Source organism: Trichoplusia ni, chromosome 15 (genome assembly GCF_003590095.1).
Source record: "Trichoplusia ni isolate ovarian cell line Hi5 chromosome 15, tn1, whole genome shotgun sequence".
Lineage (NCBI taxonomy): Eukaryota > Metazoa > Arthropoda > Insecta > Lepidoptera > Noctuidae > Trichoplusia > Trichoplusia ni.
The window spans coordinates 535,601-554,204 of record NC_039492.1 but is presented as its reverse complement, the minus strand read 5'-3'; the positions used below and the strand labels follow the sequence as shown (position 1 = coordinate 554,204).

At 37.4% G+C, this 18,604-nt stretch overlaps 1 protein-coding gene across 2 annotated transcripts; it reads left to right on the top strand.

Annotated features, from left to right (window-relative positions):
* Positions 1-349: 349 nt before the first annotated feature.
* LOC113501056 (uncharacterized protein DDB_G0284459-like) lies at positions 350-18,530 on the top strand. 2 transcript variants are annotated; one of them, XM_026882046.1, is made up of 6 exons: positions 350-1,545; positions 14,043-16,496; positions 16,816-17,013; positions 17,341-17,482; positions 17,752-17,964; positions 18,246-18,530. In XM_026882046.1, exons 1-6 carry the CDS (start codon positions 1,480-1,482, stop codon positions 18,332-18,334), a joined length of 3,162 nt encoding a protein of 1,053 aa, XP_026737847.1. In that variant the 5' UTR covers positions 350-1,479; the 3' UTR covers positions 18,335-18,530. The 2 variants fall into 2 exon arrangements, with proteins under 2 accessions (XP_026737847.1, XP_026737846.1); XM_026882045.1 differs by lacking the exon at positions 350-1,545 and adding an exon at positions 12,454-12,762.
* The last annotated feature ends 74 nt before the right edge of the window (positions 18,531-18,604 follow it).

The window sequence follows — 18,604 nt, the reverse complement described above, 5'->3', positions numbered from 1 at the left end:
TATTTTTCAACAGCCACTTTTTTTTCGTCGGCCTAGCCTTTTCCCTACTATGTTGGGGTCGACTACCAGTCTATCCGGTTTCAGCTAAGTACCAGTGTTTTACGAGGAGCGACTGCCTATCTGACGTCCTCAACTCAGTTACCTGGGCAACACGACACCCCTTGGTTAGACTGGTTGTCAGACTTTTCAAGCTTCTGACCACCTGTACGACTGTCAAAGATGTAAGAATAACAGCCGGGATCCACAATTTAACGTGCCTTCCGAAACACGGAGGAACAAAGATGGTCATCGTTATGACAAAGATGGTCACCCATCTACGGACCAACTGCGTCAAGCATAGCTTAACCTGTGATCGTTTCACTTATTTGGTTATAGCTTAGCCACGAGCTCTTTGCAAAGATATATTCCAATGTGCTTCACACCATAACGAACATTATGTTTAAGTTATAGGTTACTGATGAATTGTCATTAGATACCGTGTAATTGCTGTGATACAATCGAGCTAGTTATAATAGCTTTTTTAATTCAGCGTGTACCATACAAATTAGGGCTAAGGTCTCTTCTCACACTGATAACGATCTACCTTAATAGATAGTTGGAAACAGTTGTATATGGCATTGGAATATTGCTTCTGTTTTAAACTTGCCTAATTAATTTTATACCGCAGTTATGCAATGTCAGGAGTATGGACAGTGGCTGTTGGGCAAAAGCCAGCCAGGGTATGGACCACGTCGTCGTGGTCGGTGGGCTGCTTGAATATGGCCCAGTAGAGAATCGTGGAAGGACTTGGGCCCTTGCCTAATACTGGGCTACATAAAAAAGTATGCAAAATGCTAGTTTGTTTGACTAATGTACACTATAGGACTCAACTCTATCCACTGCAGAAAACCAACGAATCTCACGAGTGTTACTCAACAAGAATCTAGATTATCTCAGTCTGAAGTAGTCTGAACATCATTTAAATATAATGTTATCTAAGTATTATAATTACACTTTAGAATGATGTGAAATATTTTCTATTTATATTAAAAACAGACACGCAGTCAGTACCAACCTCATTCGTAAAATGATGAGTCAATAATGATTATTGTCAAGATGTATCTGACCCACAATAATATAAACTTGACGCAATATTCAATTAACATCTCGCGTCTGTTTTACTTCTCGTCTCCGATGGGTCCTTTCGAAACGAGAAGGGGTACGAGGAGAAGGGGTGGTAAAACGGACAGGTGCACGCCGCTCGCGCTATTGCCGTGCCGACTCCCGCACCGTGCGTCTGCCGCGAACAGCGCCGTCCTACTGACACTCGTGACGTCTTCAGCGGCCAGCGCCGAATTTGAAATTTATTTTTTAATTTTTGAGTTCGGAACAAAGTGACGTGCAGTGTTTTTTTTGTCAGATAGTGGCAAAGGACGTATTCTGACAGGATAGTGGTGTGTTGTGTGATGATACTCAGCCGCTCTGGTTTTTGAGAGCAGTATGAGGGGCAGCATTTGTCAGTTTTTGTTGTTGGCGCATGCGGTGTGCGCCATCACCGGACCGAGAGTAAGTACTACTTTTTTAATTTACTGTCTTTTAAAAAATAGAAATAATTAAATTAATAAAATAACTAATTTCTTGCATAAAAAAATTCAACATTAACTGAAATATTTAAAATTATTGCACATCCGCATAAAAAAAACCGTTTATGGCATCTCTAGCGGTCCGGAAGAAAGCCACTGTTAATTACAGACGCGTCGAAAGCATGTATTAAAATTCGCGTGTTTGGTATCGATTAAAATTTATTATCCCAGATACATATATATTGATTTATGAATACCAAGAATACACCCATAAATCATGCTATGTAATCGGTTATCTGAATAGAGAATCGATTCTAGTTCCGATAGTTTTACCGATTGCTGTTTGATTACGTACATGATTCGTTACTTTTTTATGTAAGTTAATTGCTGCTGCACAGCACTGGTTATTTTGATAAATTGAAGAGATATCTTTAACACTTTCGTGTCCGTGCCGTTGTAGTTAAAGTTTTGCCTTGGAAAAGAGTCCAGAACTAAAAACTTAAAAATTAAAAGGGGTAACGAATATTCAAAACTACAACAACGCGATGATCGAACCCGCGACACGTTGCGCACTGTGCGTTTGGCGTAGTGATATCAACCACTCGGCTATCCGTGCACATAGAGTTTGTTGCGTCCGAACAAGAAACTTTATACCAATGAAAGCATACTGCATCACTGTACAGCGCCAGAATGAGTAAATAAGATGAACATGAGCTTCCAAAAAGTTAACAACTTTACAAACTATTTTGGTTGCATCCTTTACATGCATTCTAGTACTCCGGTCTCTGTTGACTCTAACCATTAGTGTTAGTATGTTAACCAGTGGCATGGGTTATCAGAAGGTATACCACCGTGTCGTATACTATTGGGGATGTGGAAGAAAGACGACGCTATACTCAAAGCATTGTAACCGCAAAAGTTTGTATGTATGGATGTTTGTTCCTCTTTCACGTAAAACGGATTTCGACGAAACTTGGTACATGGAGATAGTTTATAACCATAACATAATATTATTAACACATCGGCTAGTTTCTGTCCCGATTTTATGTTCCCACGGGATCATTTTCCAATTGTAGCGTTCAGGCCTGAAGGCAACAGCTAGTATTTCAATAAAAAAATTATCTACAGTGTCGTAATAGTTATCCCATGTAGATCCAATCCAAAACCACTTCAAATCTAGGCTAGATTAGTGACGGCAGACGGCTGCGGACCGGTAACCGTATTGCCCAATACAAGAAGGTCACCGTTGTATCATCATAGTAATCAGTTGTTCACCATAATTTGATTATAGATACCGGAACTAAAACTGTTTGCAATTGATGTTTGGTAGGTATATATTTTAAAGTAACGAAATATGAAATGATGTTGTTATTTTTTCATTGTATAAGACGGTGCTGGATGTTCTGGATCCTCTGGGGAGGTGGGGGGGGGGAGTCTGGAGCCTCTATGTATAAGGGGTGGTAGTAGATGAATGAGAGTTACCTCGACACTTGCGTTGCCTCGTGTACGATTGTCCAAAGAGTACCTAAGCTAGGTTCGCATGCTTGTTATGAAGGTTCGCAACGCATTGCCATACACCGACATAAAAGCGTCTGCCACTACCCGTTCCTTCCTCCGAAAACGCGAGTGTCCTAGAGGATTCCCCCGCCTCACAAAAAAAAAGGGTTGATTGCTTGGACTTATCAAATCAATACGGCACACCGGTAAATGACTTTTTAAAATGAAACGAACTGTATTTAAAAATAAGGACGCCATAATAGACACTTTTGTTTGGTCTTTAGTGTGGTGTTATGTACTATTGTCAATAGTGGACTATAAATGACCGTAATTGCCATTCATTTACTATTTTCCCGATGTCAAACGATAATAGCTATAATGCTTGAAGAACAATCGAGGAACAACAAAGGAAACCTGGATTTCCAATACAGGCATCGATCTAGACTGGTGATCGCTCAAGCCTTCCCCACTTGGATATGGGTCTGTCCCCAGCTGTGGGACATTTACAGTCAAGAATTACTTCATCCTTTAATTATATAATAACAATAACATTAGCTTATTTAACTAAGTTTCTAACGGAAGGTAAACAGAAATGAGATAATTCTATTGCATCGTAATTTATTGTAATACAATAGGATTCATTAAGATGCGAGTAAATTTCGTTAACATATTATTTCATGGTTGCTTGGATAGCACACACAACTGTACACAACTGTTAGTTTATTAAAATATACTTACTAACTTACTTAGCAATTTAAAACCAATAAATTAAGTTGCGTTTAATCAAACAGATAATATAAAAGTTTAGTCACGACTACTCTACATTTCTAGGCAGTTGCGTAAAAAAGATCGCTGGATGTAAAATTTAGATAGCAATTACCTACAGAATTCTAACTCAATCAACATGGCCTATCGTTGTCCACTGCTCGACATCGACTTCCCTCAATTTGTGCCAATTTTACATAAAATTTAGTCATTCAAAAAGATTGATGCGTGCTGGGATTTGAACGCAGGATCTTTATCTTGGCAGTAAGTACAACACTACAACGGATAAATCGGACACCATGTGAAAAGATAGCTGTCAGATAGTTACTAAACATAATGTTTACACATTCGGTGAAATGGTTATCAGGAATTTCCTCAAGATTGTCTAATTGTTGAAGCACGTCGCAATGAACACAATGTTTGGTCTTCGGTTACAAATCAGTTTAAGTCCGACATCCGGATATTTGTAACGTTACAAATGTGTTGTTCGCGTGTTTCTTGCATTTCTACCGGAATGGATACGACACATGATCGGTCAATTTGTCATCATTAATTGTTTCTATTTAATTGCTAGATTTGTTTGACAACTATACGTAACTATTTAATACCTTATAAAAGCTCGTTCTACTCGACTTTGTAAGGAAAAGGGCAATATTTTGTACTTTCGCTCTCCACAGCCCAAACGGCTGTATTTTACACAAAAAGTAAGCGTACAGCTCGCGCGGTCCGTGTGTGTCCAACAGATTTTATTTTAATGTAAACAAACTCATTACTAATCTATAATGTTAGTCAGCTAGCAACACCTTTTATTGATCACCTGAAATATTTATCAGTGTACCTAATCGTGTAATCGGTTGACGAGTAAAGTAATTTCAGTGTAAGTTTAATTTATCAGGATATTTGGGCAGAGACTACCATTATCCTACTACTATTATAAAGGCGAAAGTTTGTAAGTATGGATGTATGGATGTATGGATGTTTGTTACTCTTTCACGTAAAAACTACTGAATGAATTTGAATGAAACTTTACCACAGTATAGCTTATACATCAGAATAACACATAGGCTACAATTTTTGAGGTTTCGGAACGAACCTGAAGTCCACGCGAACGAAGTCGCGGGCAAAAGCTAGTTCATACATGTATCCACATAAGTTTTCATTTAAAAATTAAATATTACCCAAACCATTTAACTGCAGCGACATTAAAAACCTTCCTAATGAGTTTTTTTGTTCGTTCCATTATATTTATTGTGTCAAGGTACCAACTTTTTCTTACGACTAGATTTTATCTTTCAATACTGTTTACACAGTACTGTATTGTTACCGCGTTTCAATTGTTTTAATGATGTGTTAATTGTCAATTAGTTAGGCAATGACACTGAGACTATATTTATTTAAGTTAATAAACTGGTATGTTGGTACCTATAATATTAAATGAGTTAGATATCGGAACTTAATCTTCAAATTGTGTAGTTAAGATCAAAGCGTTGGGTTCTTTGCACATCGTTCTAAAGTAAAAAAAAAAACGTTGCGTTTGAATGCGTTATAAATGTAATTAGTAATTTATTCAGTCTGATAGGTTTAATGTCAAATATTATTTATAATCAAATGAATTCATTTATTTAACGACAAAACTTAAAACTTAACAACACATTTTAATAAAAAAACAATCAAGTCGTTGAAAAGAAAAATCAAAAATAGAAGTTAAAAAAGGGGCGTGTTGTAGTTGTCTATTTGATTTATAGACATGTTAAAGTATGTCAATGACCGTTATATCCTATTCCGAAGGCTCCACACATGTGTAAGAGGACACTTCGCCTTTCTCCGAGTTTCATAACACTTAAACTTACATAAGACAACACGCCTTACATGTTTTTCGTACTATTTTTAGCATCAAGTCATAGTCATTTGGTAGTTTTAGTTTTTATGATAGTGAGAATGTTCTGATACCCAATAGAGTGTGACTCGTCACGACATTTATAATTATGAATGGCCTACTGTCCGAGTGTTTCGTGAACTCGGTGATGTTTAGGTGAAATGTGGTAGGAAAGTGTTGAATATTTAAAGACCTTCTTTCGTTGATTTTACGAACTTAATGTTGCATTTTTTTTTCACTTACGTAGGTCAATTCATACATTTATTAAAGACCCAGTAAATAGGAAAAATACGGAGACGAAAAAGACGATTATTTTAGGGTTTTATTCTGAGAACAATTTCTGGAGATAATAAAAAAAATATCTAATATAACTTTTTTCTCACTTCAACTTCTATCCAAATAAAAATGCAATCTATATTGAGTGGTTAAATTGCACAAATAAACTTTTAAGTCAATAAGTAGAGCTCAATTCTTACTTAAATCGATATTTACCCAACAATCGATTAATTTAGCCAATACTAAATCACAAATCAATATTAAAGACTGGTATCCGCAATAAACTCTAAGGAAATAATTAATTACATAAAAGAGCAATTAATTAAATCGAATGAAGATAAATCGAGTTAATTACTCGAATCGTTTGAGTAAACATGGCGGTGCCTTGAACTTAGACGCATAGAGAATAATGTAGAGTTTAGAAAGCAAAATTACGTTGTCTATGGGCAATACGTTGTTTAAATGAGCTTGGTTATGTATAATTATTGTCGTTCAATGATGGTGATTCATTCTTTTTATTGCATCATTTACGCTGCTTACGCACGTAGTTTTCGTTTTTTATTTCTGTTTTAAAAAACTACGGAAGACTTTGAATAAAAATGTGTTCTGGAAGTAAAACATTTATATTGAGCCCGTATAGTTTTATAAAATATTGCGCAGAAATTAATTCAAATAAAATGAAAAACATTATTTGCGCGCATGCGAATCGAATACAAAAATATAGAGCAAAAAAGTAAAAGCCATCACCATTGTAATAAGGTTTTAACAGACAATTGTACTTTTATATTCAAATCACGCTTCTTATTTTCTACGCACGACAGACAAATAAAAAAAAGCATTCAACCTTTTTTCTGTCAAATAACAATTATGTTGGTACCTACTTCGTGAAACATCGGCAAAATTCGGAAGTGGTCGGAAACTATTCGCTAGCTTTCCTAATGTGCGTAATTTTAAGCATGTTTGTAATTAATAGCCTAATTACAGTGAAGCGTGAATCTCGCGTGTGTCAAGCTACTTTCACCTTTTGTGCGCCTGAGCATGTGATGTGAACACTGACTTAGTGCTCAGAGGCATGAACTGAGATCTATGTTTGTACTGTTTAATGTTTGAAAATTCTAAATACAAATAAATAGCGTCTATAATAAGACAGCTAGGAAGTCTAGATTGCAAAATCCTATTTCGATTTAAAAGAAGTTAAACAACATGGCAGTTGTTACTTATTACCTAGGTACCTTTAATTTTGCAACTTGCAAATTAAACTTAAAACCGCCTCAACCACAGATTACAAAATTATGACCAAGGAAACAGGTAAACGACCAGACTAAGTTTAATACTAAGTATTTAACATGAATACAGAAATGCAAAAGTTGGTTGGTATTTTGTTGGTTTAATATTGCCTTCGCTACCGAAAAAAAAGTTTACGATACATTACCTTACTATATTGACGAATAGTTAAAAAGCTCACGTTATCCCAGTAAGACCAAAATAACACCTGGATAAGAAGTAAGATGATTAGTATGATGGATTATGTTAGTCAGATTTAGATAATTAGTTATATAATAATTTCGAAATAATTAAGATTTCACACGAAATATAAGTCTAGGTGACAACTTTAAAACGTGCGAAAATCTAGAATCTTATGCAAATAATGGACTCATTATTACGAAATTCAAGTCAAATAGACGACGATTTTAATTAATGAGTTAAAAAGAAATGTCTTAACCGTTACGACTGTCGTTTGCGTAATGGACTGGAATTATAGTATTAGATACCATCTCCGCAATCTCTCTAAATTTCGAAATTTCACACAGAAATACAGAATGTTGCATCGGTATCGCTGACGGCGGCCATTTGCATTGCAATACACCTTTTACCATAAATAGTTACAGGTTGGTACGAACTAGTATTCCAATTTCAAATAGTTATTCATCCTCAAACGCGTTTGTGTCATGTTGCAATTGCACTGTAATGTACAAGAAATGGTGTATCAAATTATTGCATCTTCTCAGGATGTTAAAAAATTGAAAATAAATAAAATACGAAAGTATCAAACGTAGTTTTTACATAAAGAATAGATTTATAGTACCTAAGTATAGATATTTTTTGGCGGACTATTTGCTAACATTGTTGTTTTTTTTTTAATTTCGTTTGATTGTAGTGTATGGATGTGAAATGTCAGTTTTTTTTTTAAATTGCATCATCTTACATGCAAAAGCATTACCTGCCAAATTGTAATAAAAATATACCGTATAATTTAATAAATAAATCTCTACTCAACTAAAATAATATATCGATTAGTTTCGCAAATATTCTTATATTATTATTAATAGTCACGAATATCTCACGGAGATCGACACTTTCACTGCGAGAACAAGTTCCAAAGAGCTTTCTGTTTTATACCATTGTGCTGAGGTCGCCGACATTCAACGTAATTATATACTTGCGTGTAAGTAACACTGATATCCGTTTATTGTAATTTTAAAAATATATTATCTGTAATTTGAGAGGTCCGTTCTCTATTACAAAACTTTTTTTTATCGTCAAGTGTGATACTTATGATGACTTACTTATTACGGTTTGGGATGATTAGGCGTGATTACATACTTTAAACACGACTTACGTTTTATTCCTGTTTTATAGACAGGAAAATGTTTTGTCGTACTTTTCAGACTTGTTAATAATAGACATAGATAGATATTTTTGTAGTTAAGTGATAGCACGGTAGGTAAGTGGTGTTGTTACGCGGACAATTATTTCGAACCGGTAATCAATGCGTTTTCGAGATTAATTAAGCGATAATGGTTCAACTGATAATGAACTTTAATATCAGGTGGAATATTGATACTCTTTTATCAATAAGCTATATCGAATACACCAAACGTAACTTCACGACAAGCGCTTTCCAAAATAAGATGGGTCTCTCAGATAAAATCACATGCAAATTAAATTAAGCATTGTATCAACATAATCCTGTCAAAATTAGCGGCTTTCACTTCATTAAAATTATAAACGATTTCAAGAATGTCACAGCCTTTACTTCGGCCTGCCATGTGAATAACAATGGTTTACTGCAGTTTCCACAAAATGGCGAAAGCCAACTTTCTGTCAGTACATTTTAGTAATGCTATGCCTTACTTGGCTACGAAGTAACGAACTATCTAGATTTACACGACTATCGGCGAAAACAATTAAGGAAAGCGAAATTCAAATGAAACCTCATTTGAATATTATGACAGTTGTGGCAGAATACTTAATTGCCTTCGCCTTAAAACTGGCCATTTGCATATTATTTGTCTATGTTACATTACAGTTTTAGAACAATCTGTAAAAATATATAAATGCGATTCCCAATTGAGTAGGTCAAGACTACAAAAGTTTATTGCATCAGCACTTATATAAAGAAAACACATATTTTTTTACTCATGAATGTCATTGCCAAAATGAGAACTGTACAAGTTAATTGATCGCAGGTTAAGCTACTATTAACTAAGTAACTGGGTGAAGAAACGGGTGAACAACTCCCGTTCCATGGTACTTAGCTGAATCCGGTATCACTGGAAGCCAACACCAACATAGTTGGGAAATTCTATAATGACGATGTCATTACCAAAATATCACCGTACAAATCTTAATCTACTTATATTTCGTTTTCCACCATTTCCTTTTAGACCATTAGTAAAGCAAGGAGGTGAATAGACTTATATAGGCAATAGCAACTGTCAACACAGATGCAAAGATTTATTGTTCTGGCAACAAATGTAATGTATGGTCGAAAGTTGTGCAATCGATCGTCTGACGACTTTATATAGATCATAAACATTGTTGCACGCTAAGCTTGATATACAGATGAACGCGTATTAGATGCTTGATAAATCATCTTCATTAACGTAAGTCGAGAAATAGAGGTGTTGCTATGACTACATATAGTACAAATACTACATAACGTTAATGTATTTATATGTAATTACTAGTTTAAATTGCTTGATATATCGTTGGAAACATAATCACAAGTCCTATCTGACAGAAATAACGGTAATTAAGTAATCGCTAAGTTTTTCTGCGACTGAAAATCTCTTTTATTTCTATGTAAATTATATTCTGTATAAATTATTGAGCAGGCGAAGATGGATCTTGATGGCGTGCAATTGGGGAGGCCTATGTCCAGAAGTGGACGAATATGGGCTGATGATGATGATGATGATGATCCATTATTGCATTTTGATACGCATAAAAAATTAATTAATTTAAAGAAAAAAAAAACATTACCGAATTACCGAAACGAGTCACGATTACTAGCTCGATCATTAATCACAAAAGAATGTTATTTTAATCTAATAAGAATCCCCATCACAAACTCCGGAGCATCACTAATTTCACCAGTATGACGTCACGACTCATTATGCCGGCGCCTGCGCAGGTCGACGATCTACTTTATATTATGTGCTGTTACCGAGATGTAATATCATCTGGGTGTAACATTTACGTCATTAGCAATCACTGGCTGTCAGTTAAAGAGAAGTGAAGTTAGGAGAGTGTGGGATTACTATAATCTTTTAGTTAGTTAACTTAACTAAAGATAAATAATTTAGATGTTGTCTGTTGGTTCATTTTATCTCAATCAATCATCATCATCATCAGCCCATATTCGTTATAAAACTGCTGGACATAAGCCTCCTCAATTGCACGCCATCGAGATCAGTCTTTGGCAGCTCGCATCCAACTCCTGCCAGCGATCTCAATCAATAAATTAATTGCGAGCTTCTGGTGGCACTGCTGTTTAAAAGCCTCCCTAGTTGCGTGCCAACTCCCGGTCCTCGGCTTCAGTCAGCGTCAGGTTTTTTTCGGTCATGGAACCCTATTCGTAAAGGTCCGCTGTGTATCCGCCCTTTTGTTTCCAGACTCCTGCATTCTCAAGAAACGTGATAGCTGATACTCATTTTTTTACCAACAGTTATAACAAGTAATTAAAATAAACTCCGAAGTTAGGTAATGGTTGGTAAGGTCATAAATAATAAGTTTTAGTTAATAATAAGTATAATAAGTTATGAGTCCGACTCGCACTTAACCAGTGTTTCCAAATTATTAATTTAAATTTTTAATCTCTTATGGAGATAATTTAGAAGTGATCTTTAAGTTCATGATTTGCATCTTAATAACTTAAATTATGTAAATGTTGTGTATGAAGATAATACACATACACAAACATATTAAAATCATATGTATATCCCAACTTATTATACCTATATTAAAAATTAACATAACCACAAGAAATTTATTTATGATCGAGGTTTGATACTTATATCGTCAATTATTATTAATTAAAGCTTTTCTCCCGGATGTAAGCACGTGTAGATATTATAAGATAACTTATTTAATTTACTTACTTAAAGAAAATTAAAAGAAAGTAAACAGGAAGTATTTATTATCGGAATGAAAATACCTTCTCACACTTATCGGTTAAAAAATAAAAATATGTAGCCGTAAAATGCCGGTTTTATTTCGTACAAGAAAAAATCACCTAATTTTAGTTCAATTTTATGTTTTGAATTGATAATTTAACTGAATCAAAAATTATATTGCAAACAATTAACTTTCTTCAAAATTCTTTAATTTCTAGGTATGTATGTTATTTGAGGGTCCCTCCATCAAAATTAATGATTGAAAAAATGACTTAATCAGATCACTATGAGCATAAATTAGTTATTATCTGTGACCGTATTCTTTGCTGTATTCCAAAATTAATCGAAACGTCCTTGGACCGTGAAAATCAACACTTAAGTGACACGTAGTTCGCCGACTCTTGCGCAGATCGTTAGCATGTATTATTCATCATTGTATAATCATTTTCTCCGCTGCGTTGCCGCCAACTGAATGTTTACTGACAAACCTGCTCACTACTTTCTTTATTTACTTTTAAATATTTATATTTGTAGTGTTAAACTATCATTTGCATGGTGAATTGAGAATTATACAAGCGGATAAACCATGGTGACGTAACTAGTGTTAATGAACGTGTTTCGAATTAGAAAATAGAAGGGCATCACGCATAGCTAATAGTAATTTAGTAATTACATAATGTTTGATAACTATTTGGTAATTTATGGAGTGTGGTTATGGAGAATGTTATTTTTTTTGATAAGGGGTTCTACATTACCAGTCTGCATTTTCCTCAACACACGTAATTAGTATCAACTTCAAAGTTGATTATATATAAATTGGGAATATGAGATGTCTTCTACCTCTATATTTTTATCCCGTGGTCCGTAGACGGGTGACCATCTTTGTCGTACCAAATTCCTCCATGTGTCGGAAGGCACGTTAAATTGTGGGTACCGGCTGTTATTCATACATCCTTGACAGTCGTTAGGTACAGGCAGTCGGACGCTTGAAAAGTCTGGAAACCAGTCTAACCAAGGGCCAGTGGTCAAATAGGCAGTCGCTCCTTGTAAATTGTAAAACATTGGTACTTAGCTGAATCCGGTTCAAGGTACTGGAAGCTGACCCCAAGTCAAAAATAAAAAGCTTGTAAGATAAAAACGCATTATCAAAGCAAATTCAATGCTCAATTCAAGCCCATACGAGAAAAAGCCTTCCCCAATTGGCCAGCAACAGACTGGTATCACTACAACCGTTCAATACTTTTTGTCAAACGACCACCCACAGTCATTTAGCATCATAAACAATGCAATAGACACGCGCTCCCGCGACGCATCTCGGGCAGATTCGCCTGTCCGTGACGCATCGGCGACAAGAAAGCGCATTCCTCAGCTCCACGCGCTTCGCGAGGTAACGCGCCATTTGTCCAATATCTACTAAATGTTAGTGTTCTTATAGTTTATGTATTGTTAGGTTAAATAATGTTTATTTGATGTAAAATGTGTTTTTGAGATGCGGTAATTTCTTGCTGAAAAGTCGTAGTGTCAATTTAATGTGCTAGCAGTTTAGATCTCTAAGCGCTCTCTAACTCCTTCTCACTATAGGTAACCGAGAAGGGTTTTGAGAGATAAAAACATGGACAGCAAAACTTCTTTATCTTAATCAATATAATTATGCTATGACTTAGCTATCTATACTAATATTCAAGCTGAACGGTTTATTTGTTTGTTACAACGCATTAATCTCAGAAACTCCTATTACTACATATTTATTATATATTTGAAAAAATACTTTCAGTGGTACATGGCCGAAATATCGAGGTTATAGGATACCATCGAGTTATGAACAGGAATAGATCAGTAATTGACTTAGTTACAAAAATTACTAAAACTGATAAACCAGTTTTAAAAAATCCTTACTTTTATCTTCTGAGCCACGCGACCGAGGTCACGCACCACAGCTAATTTTGCTATAAAAATATATCATGTTTGTAATACATTCTACTGTTAACATCACCTTTCGGAAAACAGTTATAATGTAAAACAGCGGTCCATTTGAAAGGCTTTCGTTACGTAACTGGCCATTTACTCCCCACGACTAGCTAACTATATCCTATATCTCACTTCAAAAGCACTCGTAGATACAATATCAAGTAGTTTATGTAATTGTTCTTAGTTTTGCAACTTAGGAAGCTGAGACAATCCTTTGTTTGCTCTCGAGCAAGCGACATCTTATTTGCATAAACAACAGTCGCTAATGAAAAGGAAACGTTAAATAAATGTTAATTTCATCATTTTGTATGATGAATTCCGGTTTGAAGTGAGAAGTGTGAAGTGATGTAACGAAATGACAGTTAATTATTTTTTATTTAGGTTTATAACAATTGATTGTCAAATTAAAAGGAATAGACAAAAGAGGCTTGTTGAATAACGGATTTTGTAATTTTATGTTTTAATTGCCGTTCAGCATTTAAAGTAAATGATCATTGACATATTGTATTTAAATATTATATGTACTCGTACCTACGTAATATGGATGATATTAATAATTTATGCTTGTTCATGCAATTTTTTTTAACAAACTGAAGTAATTTTACTAAAACATGCAAGACGATCATTAAAAAGTTTTTAATTAGATAGTTTTATAAAAGTTAATTAATTTAAATAATAGCTGTATTATCTTTATTTCAGGTAGAGAATGACTTCGATAGACGAAGACAGGCCTCGCTACCGCATCCAGGGTTTACGGAGCACCAAACAAGGTTCGGGCTGAGCTCACCGCTGCAGAGCTTCCAGCCACAGCAAGGACTAATCACAAGCCCTCCCCCCACAGTCCAGTTCCAACAGTCCATATTCCCCCAACAACAACAACAGCAACAGCAACAAATCAATCAACAACAACAATCTTACGTGCCACAGTTTAACAACCACATCCCAAACATCCCCAACAACTTGCCGATACAGAACAACAACTATCAGTTCAACCCACAGTCGAGTGTCAACCCACCTGTACTGCAGAACAACTTCCAACCACAGCAGAACATAAGGCAAATCCCTCCTCAAACACAGAACATTCTGTCTCAACCGCTTCCTACAATCCCGACCTACCAGAATGGACTCATTCAGCAGAACGCTCCCACCTTCCAGCCAAGTATCCCTGTGAACACGGTCAATATCAATCAACAGCGACCTACCCAGCAAGCCTTCCTCCCCACTCTTTCGACGGCACAAAACCAGCCCATCAGTCAACCTATCAACCAGCCTATCTTCAGCCAACCGAATCCGATTACTATTCAGCCCGCGCCGAACCTAGCCCCGCAGAATTTCAATCACAACCAAAACAACGCACAACTCCCTTTCCAGCAGACTTTAGGCCAACAACCCGTGTTCTCCAACGGACAAGCATCTCAGATTCAGGAGTTGCTGGAACAACAGTCCAAGGAGAATCTGGAAAAACTGAAGGAGCTACAGGAGAGGGCGCGTATTATTCAAAAACACCAGGAGTTTGTGCAAAAACAACAGCAGAAGCAGCAGGAAAAGGTAGAGAAACTGCACGACGAATTTGTTAAGAAACAAGCGACAAAATCAGTTCCTACATATACGACAACAGAAAACTATGACGAGTATTACAACAGAAATGTAGAAAGGCGGCGACCAATTCTACCACATGAGACGAACCTGTTTAGAAAAGCTATAGAATTATACGAAAGGGACCACCCTACAACCACTACGACAACGACTACCACCACGACCACGACAACCCCACCCCCACCACCACCAACACCAACCCCAAGGTACCGACCTCGCCCGAAACCTAAACCTAGGAACCCTCCCCAGGACAGAAACAAGCAGAAACTTTACAACGAGATCAAGAACCTGTTGGAAGAGAGCGAAACGAAAGGATTTGACGACAGCCTGAGAGCCAAGAGCGCTGAATTACTCAAGAAACCTGATATCTTGAAACAGCTTAAAGTTGCTCTTGCTGAGAACCCTGAAGACTACAGCGGAAAGAACTTCTCATCTCGAGAAATCTCACTCAACGGGCAAAAGTACGAGGTGATTAGAACAACAAACCCAAACCTGATCCCTAAGGGTGCCATCAGTGCTGACAGCTCCAACTTGGCTCAAATCATGGCTGCTGCTCAAATCGAACCGCAAAAAGAAAGTCGCGTATCCATTGAAGACCTAACAAAAGGTATTTTACCGCCCGGTGCGAACTTCGAGCTCATCAAGCAAGCTGATAATGGAAAACTCGAGGAAGTTAAAACTCCCAATGAACTTCAGAATAAGAAGAAGGTCACCTTCGTATTCCTAGAAGAACAAGAAGACGGATCCTTTAAGGTGAAGGGTGTCAAAGCTAATGGCCAGCAAACTGAGGAAGGTCCCGAGGTTGAGAACATCCTCAAGAAAATTAAAAACGGTGAAATTCAGCTTCCAGGACAAACTAAGATATCTAACTCTATCTTTAGTTCAACCACAGCGGCTCCTATTACGGAAACAACGGACTACGTTGCGGAATCCTCCCACCATCCATCAAGTTACTCAACCTTCGTCAGCACCAACAACCACGGCTCTACCGGCCACACCATCCCCGCCACCCACACCACTCAGGCGCCCGTCTACCAGTCTTCCATCCAGTCTTCTCGAAACACAGCACAAACACAGACTCACTTCCCGTCTACCGTGACCGTGTCAAGCACTGAACGATACAACACGAAATCCAGTACACCAGCCTTTGACTTCTCATCCAGCAGAAACAGTATCAGCCAAACACCAAGAATCACATACCCTAGCTCAACGCTATCGCCCATCATCAACACCACTCCATACCGTTCCTCTGAGAAAGATCTAGTTGTGATTGGCTCGAGTACGCTTGCTCCTACTATAAGCGAGAGCACGGTGAACGTGCCAAGGCAGGCGCCCCCATCGGGCAACCCTGGTCTCGTGGACATTCTGAAAGAGAATGGCCTGTTCGCGACGGCGAAGTACTTGCGCCAGTCAGGTCTGGACTCGATCCTGAACGAGACAGGTCCGTACACCATCTTCGTCCCAACTGACAAGGCGTTTAGAACGCTGCTCGTACAGCTCGGCGGCCCCGACAAGGCTGAGGAAAAGTTCCGTGACAACCCTAGGCTGCTCAGTGGTGTGAGTAGATATTGCTTATCTTGTATGTGACTTGCTTGACAGGTAATGAAGAAGCGTGCAATTTTATTGTTGGTCACGCGACTTCTCACCGCTCTATCTGTAGGCGTAATTATAGTCAAGTGAGGCGTGTTATGAGAATTTCAACATTATGATTATACTTATTTGATTTAAGACTAGTACGTAGACTTTAAACAATAAAAACCCCGAAAAGCCTAATAACCAACATTGCTTTGAAGTAAGATGCAAAAACACTCAACTACAATGATCGTATCACATTAATATATTAGGGTTATCACTTATAAATTTCACCAATTCTCAGTTACTCCTGCACCACGTGATCCCCGGAGCCTTCGACATCGCCTCTCTGCAGGACGAGATGACGGGGGTCTCTCTCGCCGGCACGCAGCTCCGCGTCAACCAGTATGATATGCACGACGTCGAGTGGAACGAAGTCCGCGTCACCACCATCAACGGTGCCCGAGTGCTTGATGATAAAAAGGATATACATATACCACAGGTAAATCTTGGCTAGTCTAATAGAAAGTGTTCAAAGTGCAAGTGCAAGACGCCTGCAAAATAGTCTGAACAGTACAGTACAGTTGCTCGAGAACATTGACAGGCGTTGTGTTTATAGACAAGCTTTTGCAATCCATTCAGTGTTTTTATTTTAGGAATACGAATCAGTCTGGCGCAATAAGAATTAGTGCAGAATATTAACCATAGCGACTATAGCCTCCATTTCCGTCGAACATGGAGAAAATTTTAGTACTTAAAATTTAAAAATTTATTGTTTCTTAACTAATCAATATTCCTCAAAATAATGTGACTCCTCTTGTATCATCAGGGCATAGCACATGCAGTAGACCGCGTGATGTTCCCGCTGCCAGTCGGAGACTTGGTACAAACACTGCAGGCTGACAGGGACAGGAGGTTCACCACCTTCCTCAAGGCGATCCAGGCTAGCGGCTTCGAAGATACGCTGACAGGTCAGTGTAATATTCCTATTACTCTACAAATTTATTGTATATATTCGCAAACAGTATATTTCTCTATATTGTTAACTATTTTTTAATCTTACCATGAGTGTCTCTACATTCCCTTTACATTAGGGACATTTAAGAACTACTTTTATCTGAATAACGTTTGTGATTCAACAAAAAAGCTGCCTCACTTGTGGTACATTAGGTAGCCCACATAGCACGTTCGCACAATCCCTAGTAAAACTTAACATTTAACCCACACTCTATAATTCCAGAAAGCAAAACCTACACGGTATTCGCACCTACGGACGCCGCGTTCGCCCGCATGTCGCCGGCCGAGCTGTCCCGGCTGGGCGAGGCGGCGGGCGCGCGCGCCTTCGTGGCGCGACACGTGTTGCCCGGCACGCTCTACAGTGCGGGCATGCGGTACTACCAGCTCAGGAACTCCATGGAGGACGCTAAACCCTTAACGCTGCAGAAGAATGCTGGTGAGTGGTTGTGTTGATGAGAATTGTTGCTTGAATTGGTCTGTTAAAGTGAATTTGTTTTTTTTTTATAAAAATAACGAATATTTAGTTTAGCCACTATTGAGAAATATTTCTAAGTATTTGATGATACCATTATCGTTAATACTAATAATACTATTTTTGGGCAGAAGTAACCAACCGAATTGAAAGCTTTCCTTTCCTACACTTGTTTAGTTTACTTAAGGAATAAGTTATACAAAAATGTTGGCATTGTATGATACCATAATTTCATAACTTTTCAGGTCGCATCAAAGTGAACAACGCGCAAGTGATTACGCACAACATCCCCGCGACGAACGGCGTGATCCACGCAGTGGACGCGATACTGTAGGCTGCGCAGGCGCACCCCCCACCAATTAGCTTCAATGAAGCTTAGAGCCGCCCCGCGTCAGTCGACCGCCGACCGCGCTACAGCACGCAGGCAGCGTCAAATTAAATAATGTAATATTAAGACTGTAAATAACGTTAGACTAAGGTATAATTTATATATGCGTGTTAGATTCTTGTAAATAAAGATTTTAAATATATCTTTTATGTATTTTTATATATGACTTAAGTTTCTTTGAGGTCAATTACTAGATATTTTTGTTAGCGTATCGCA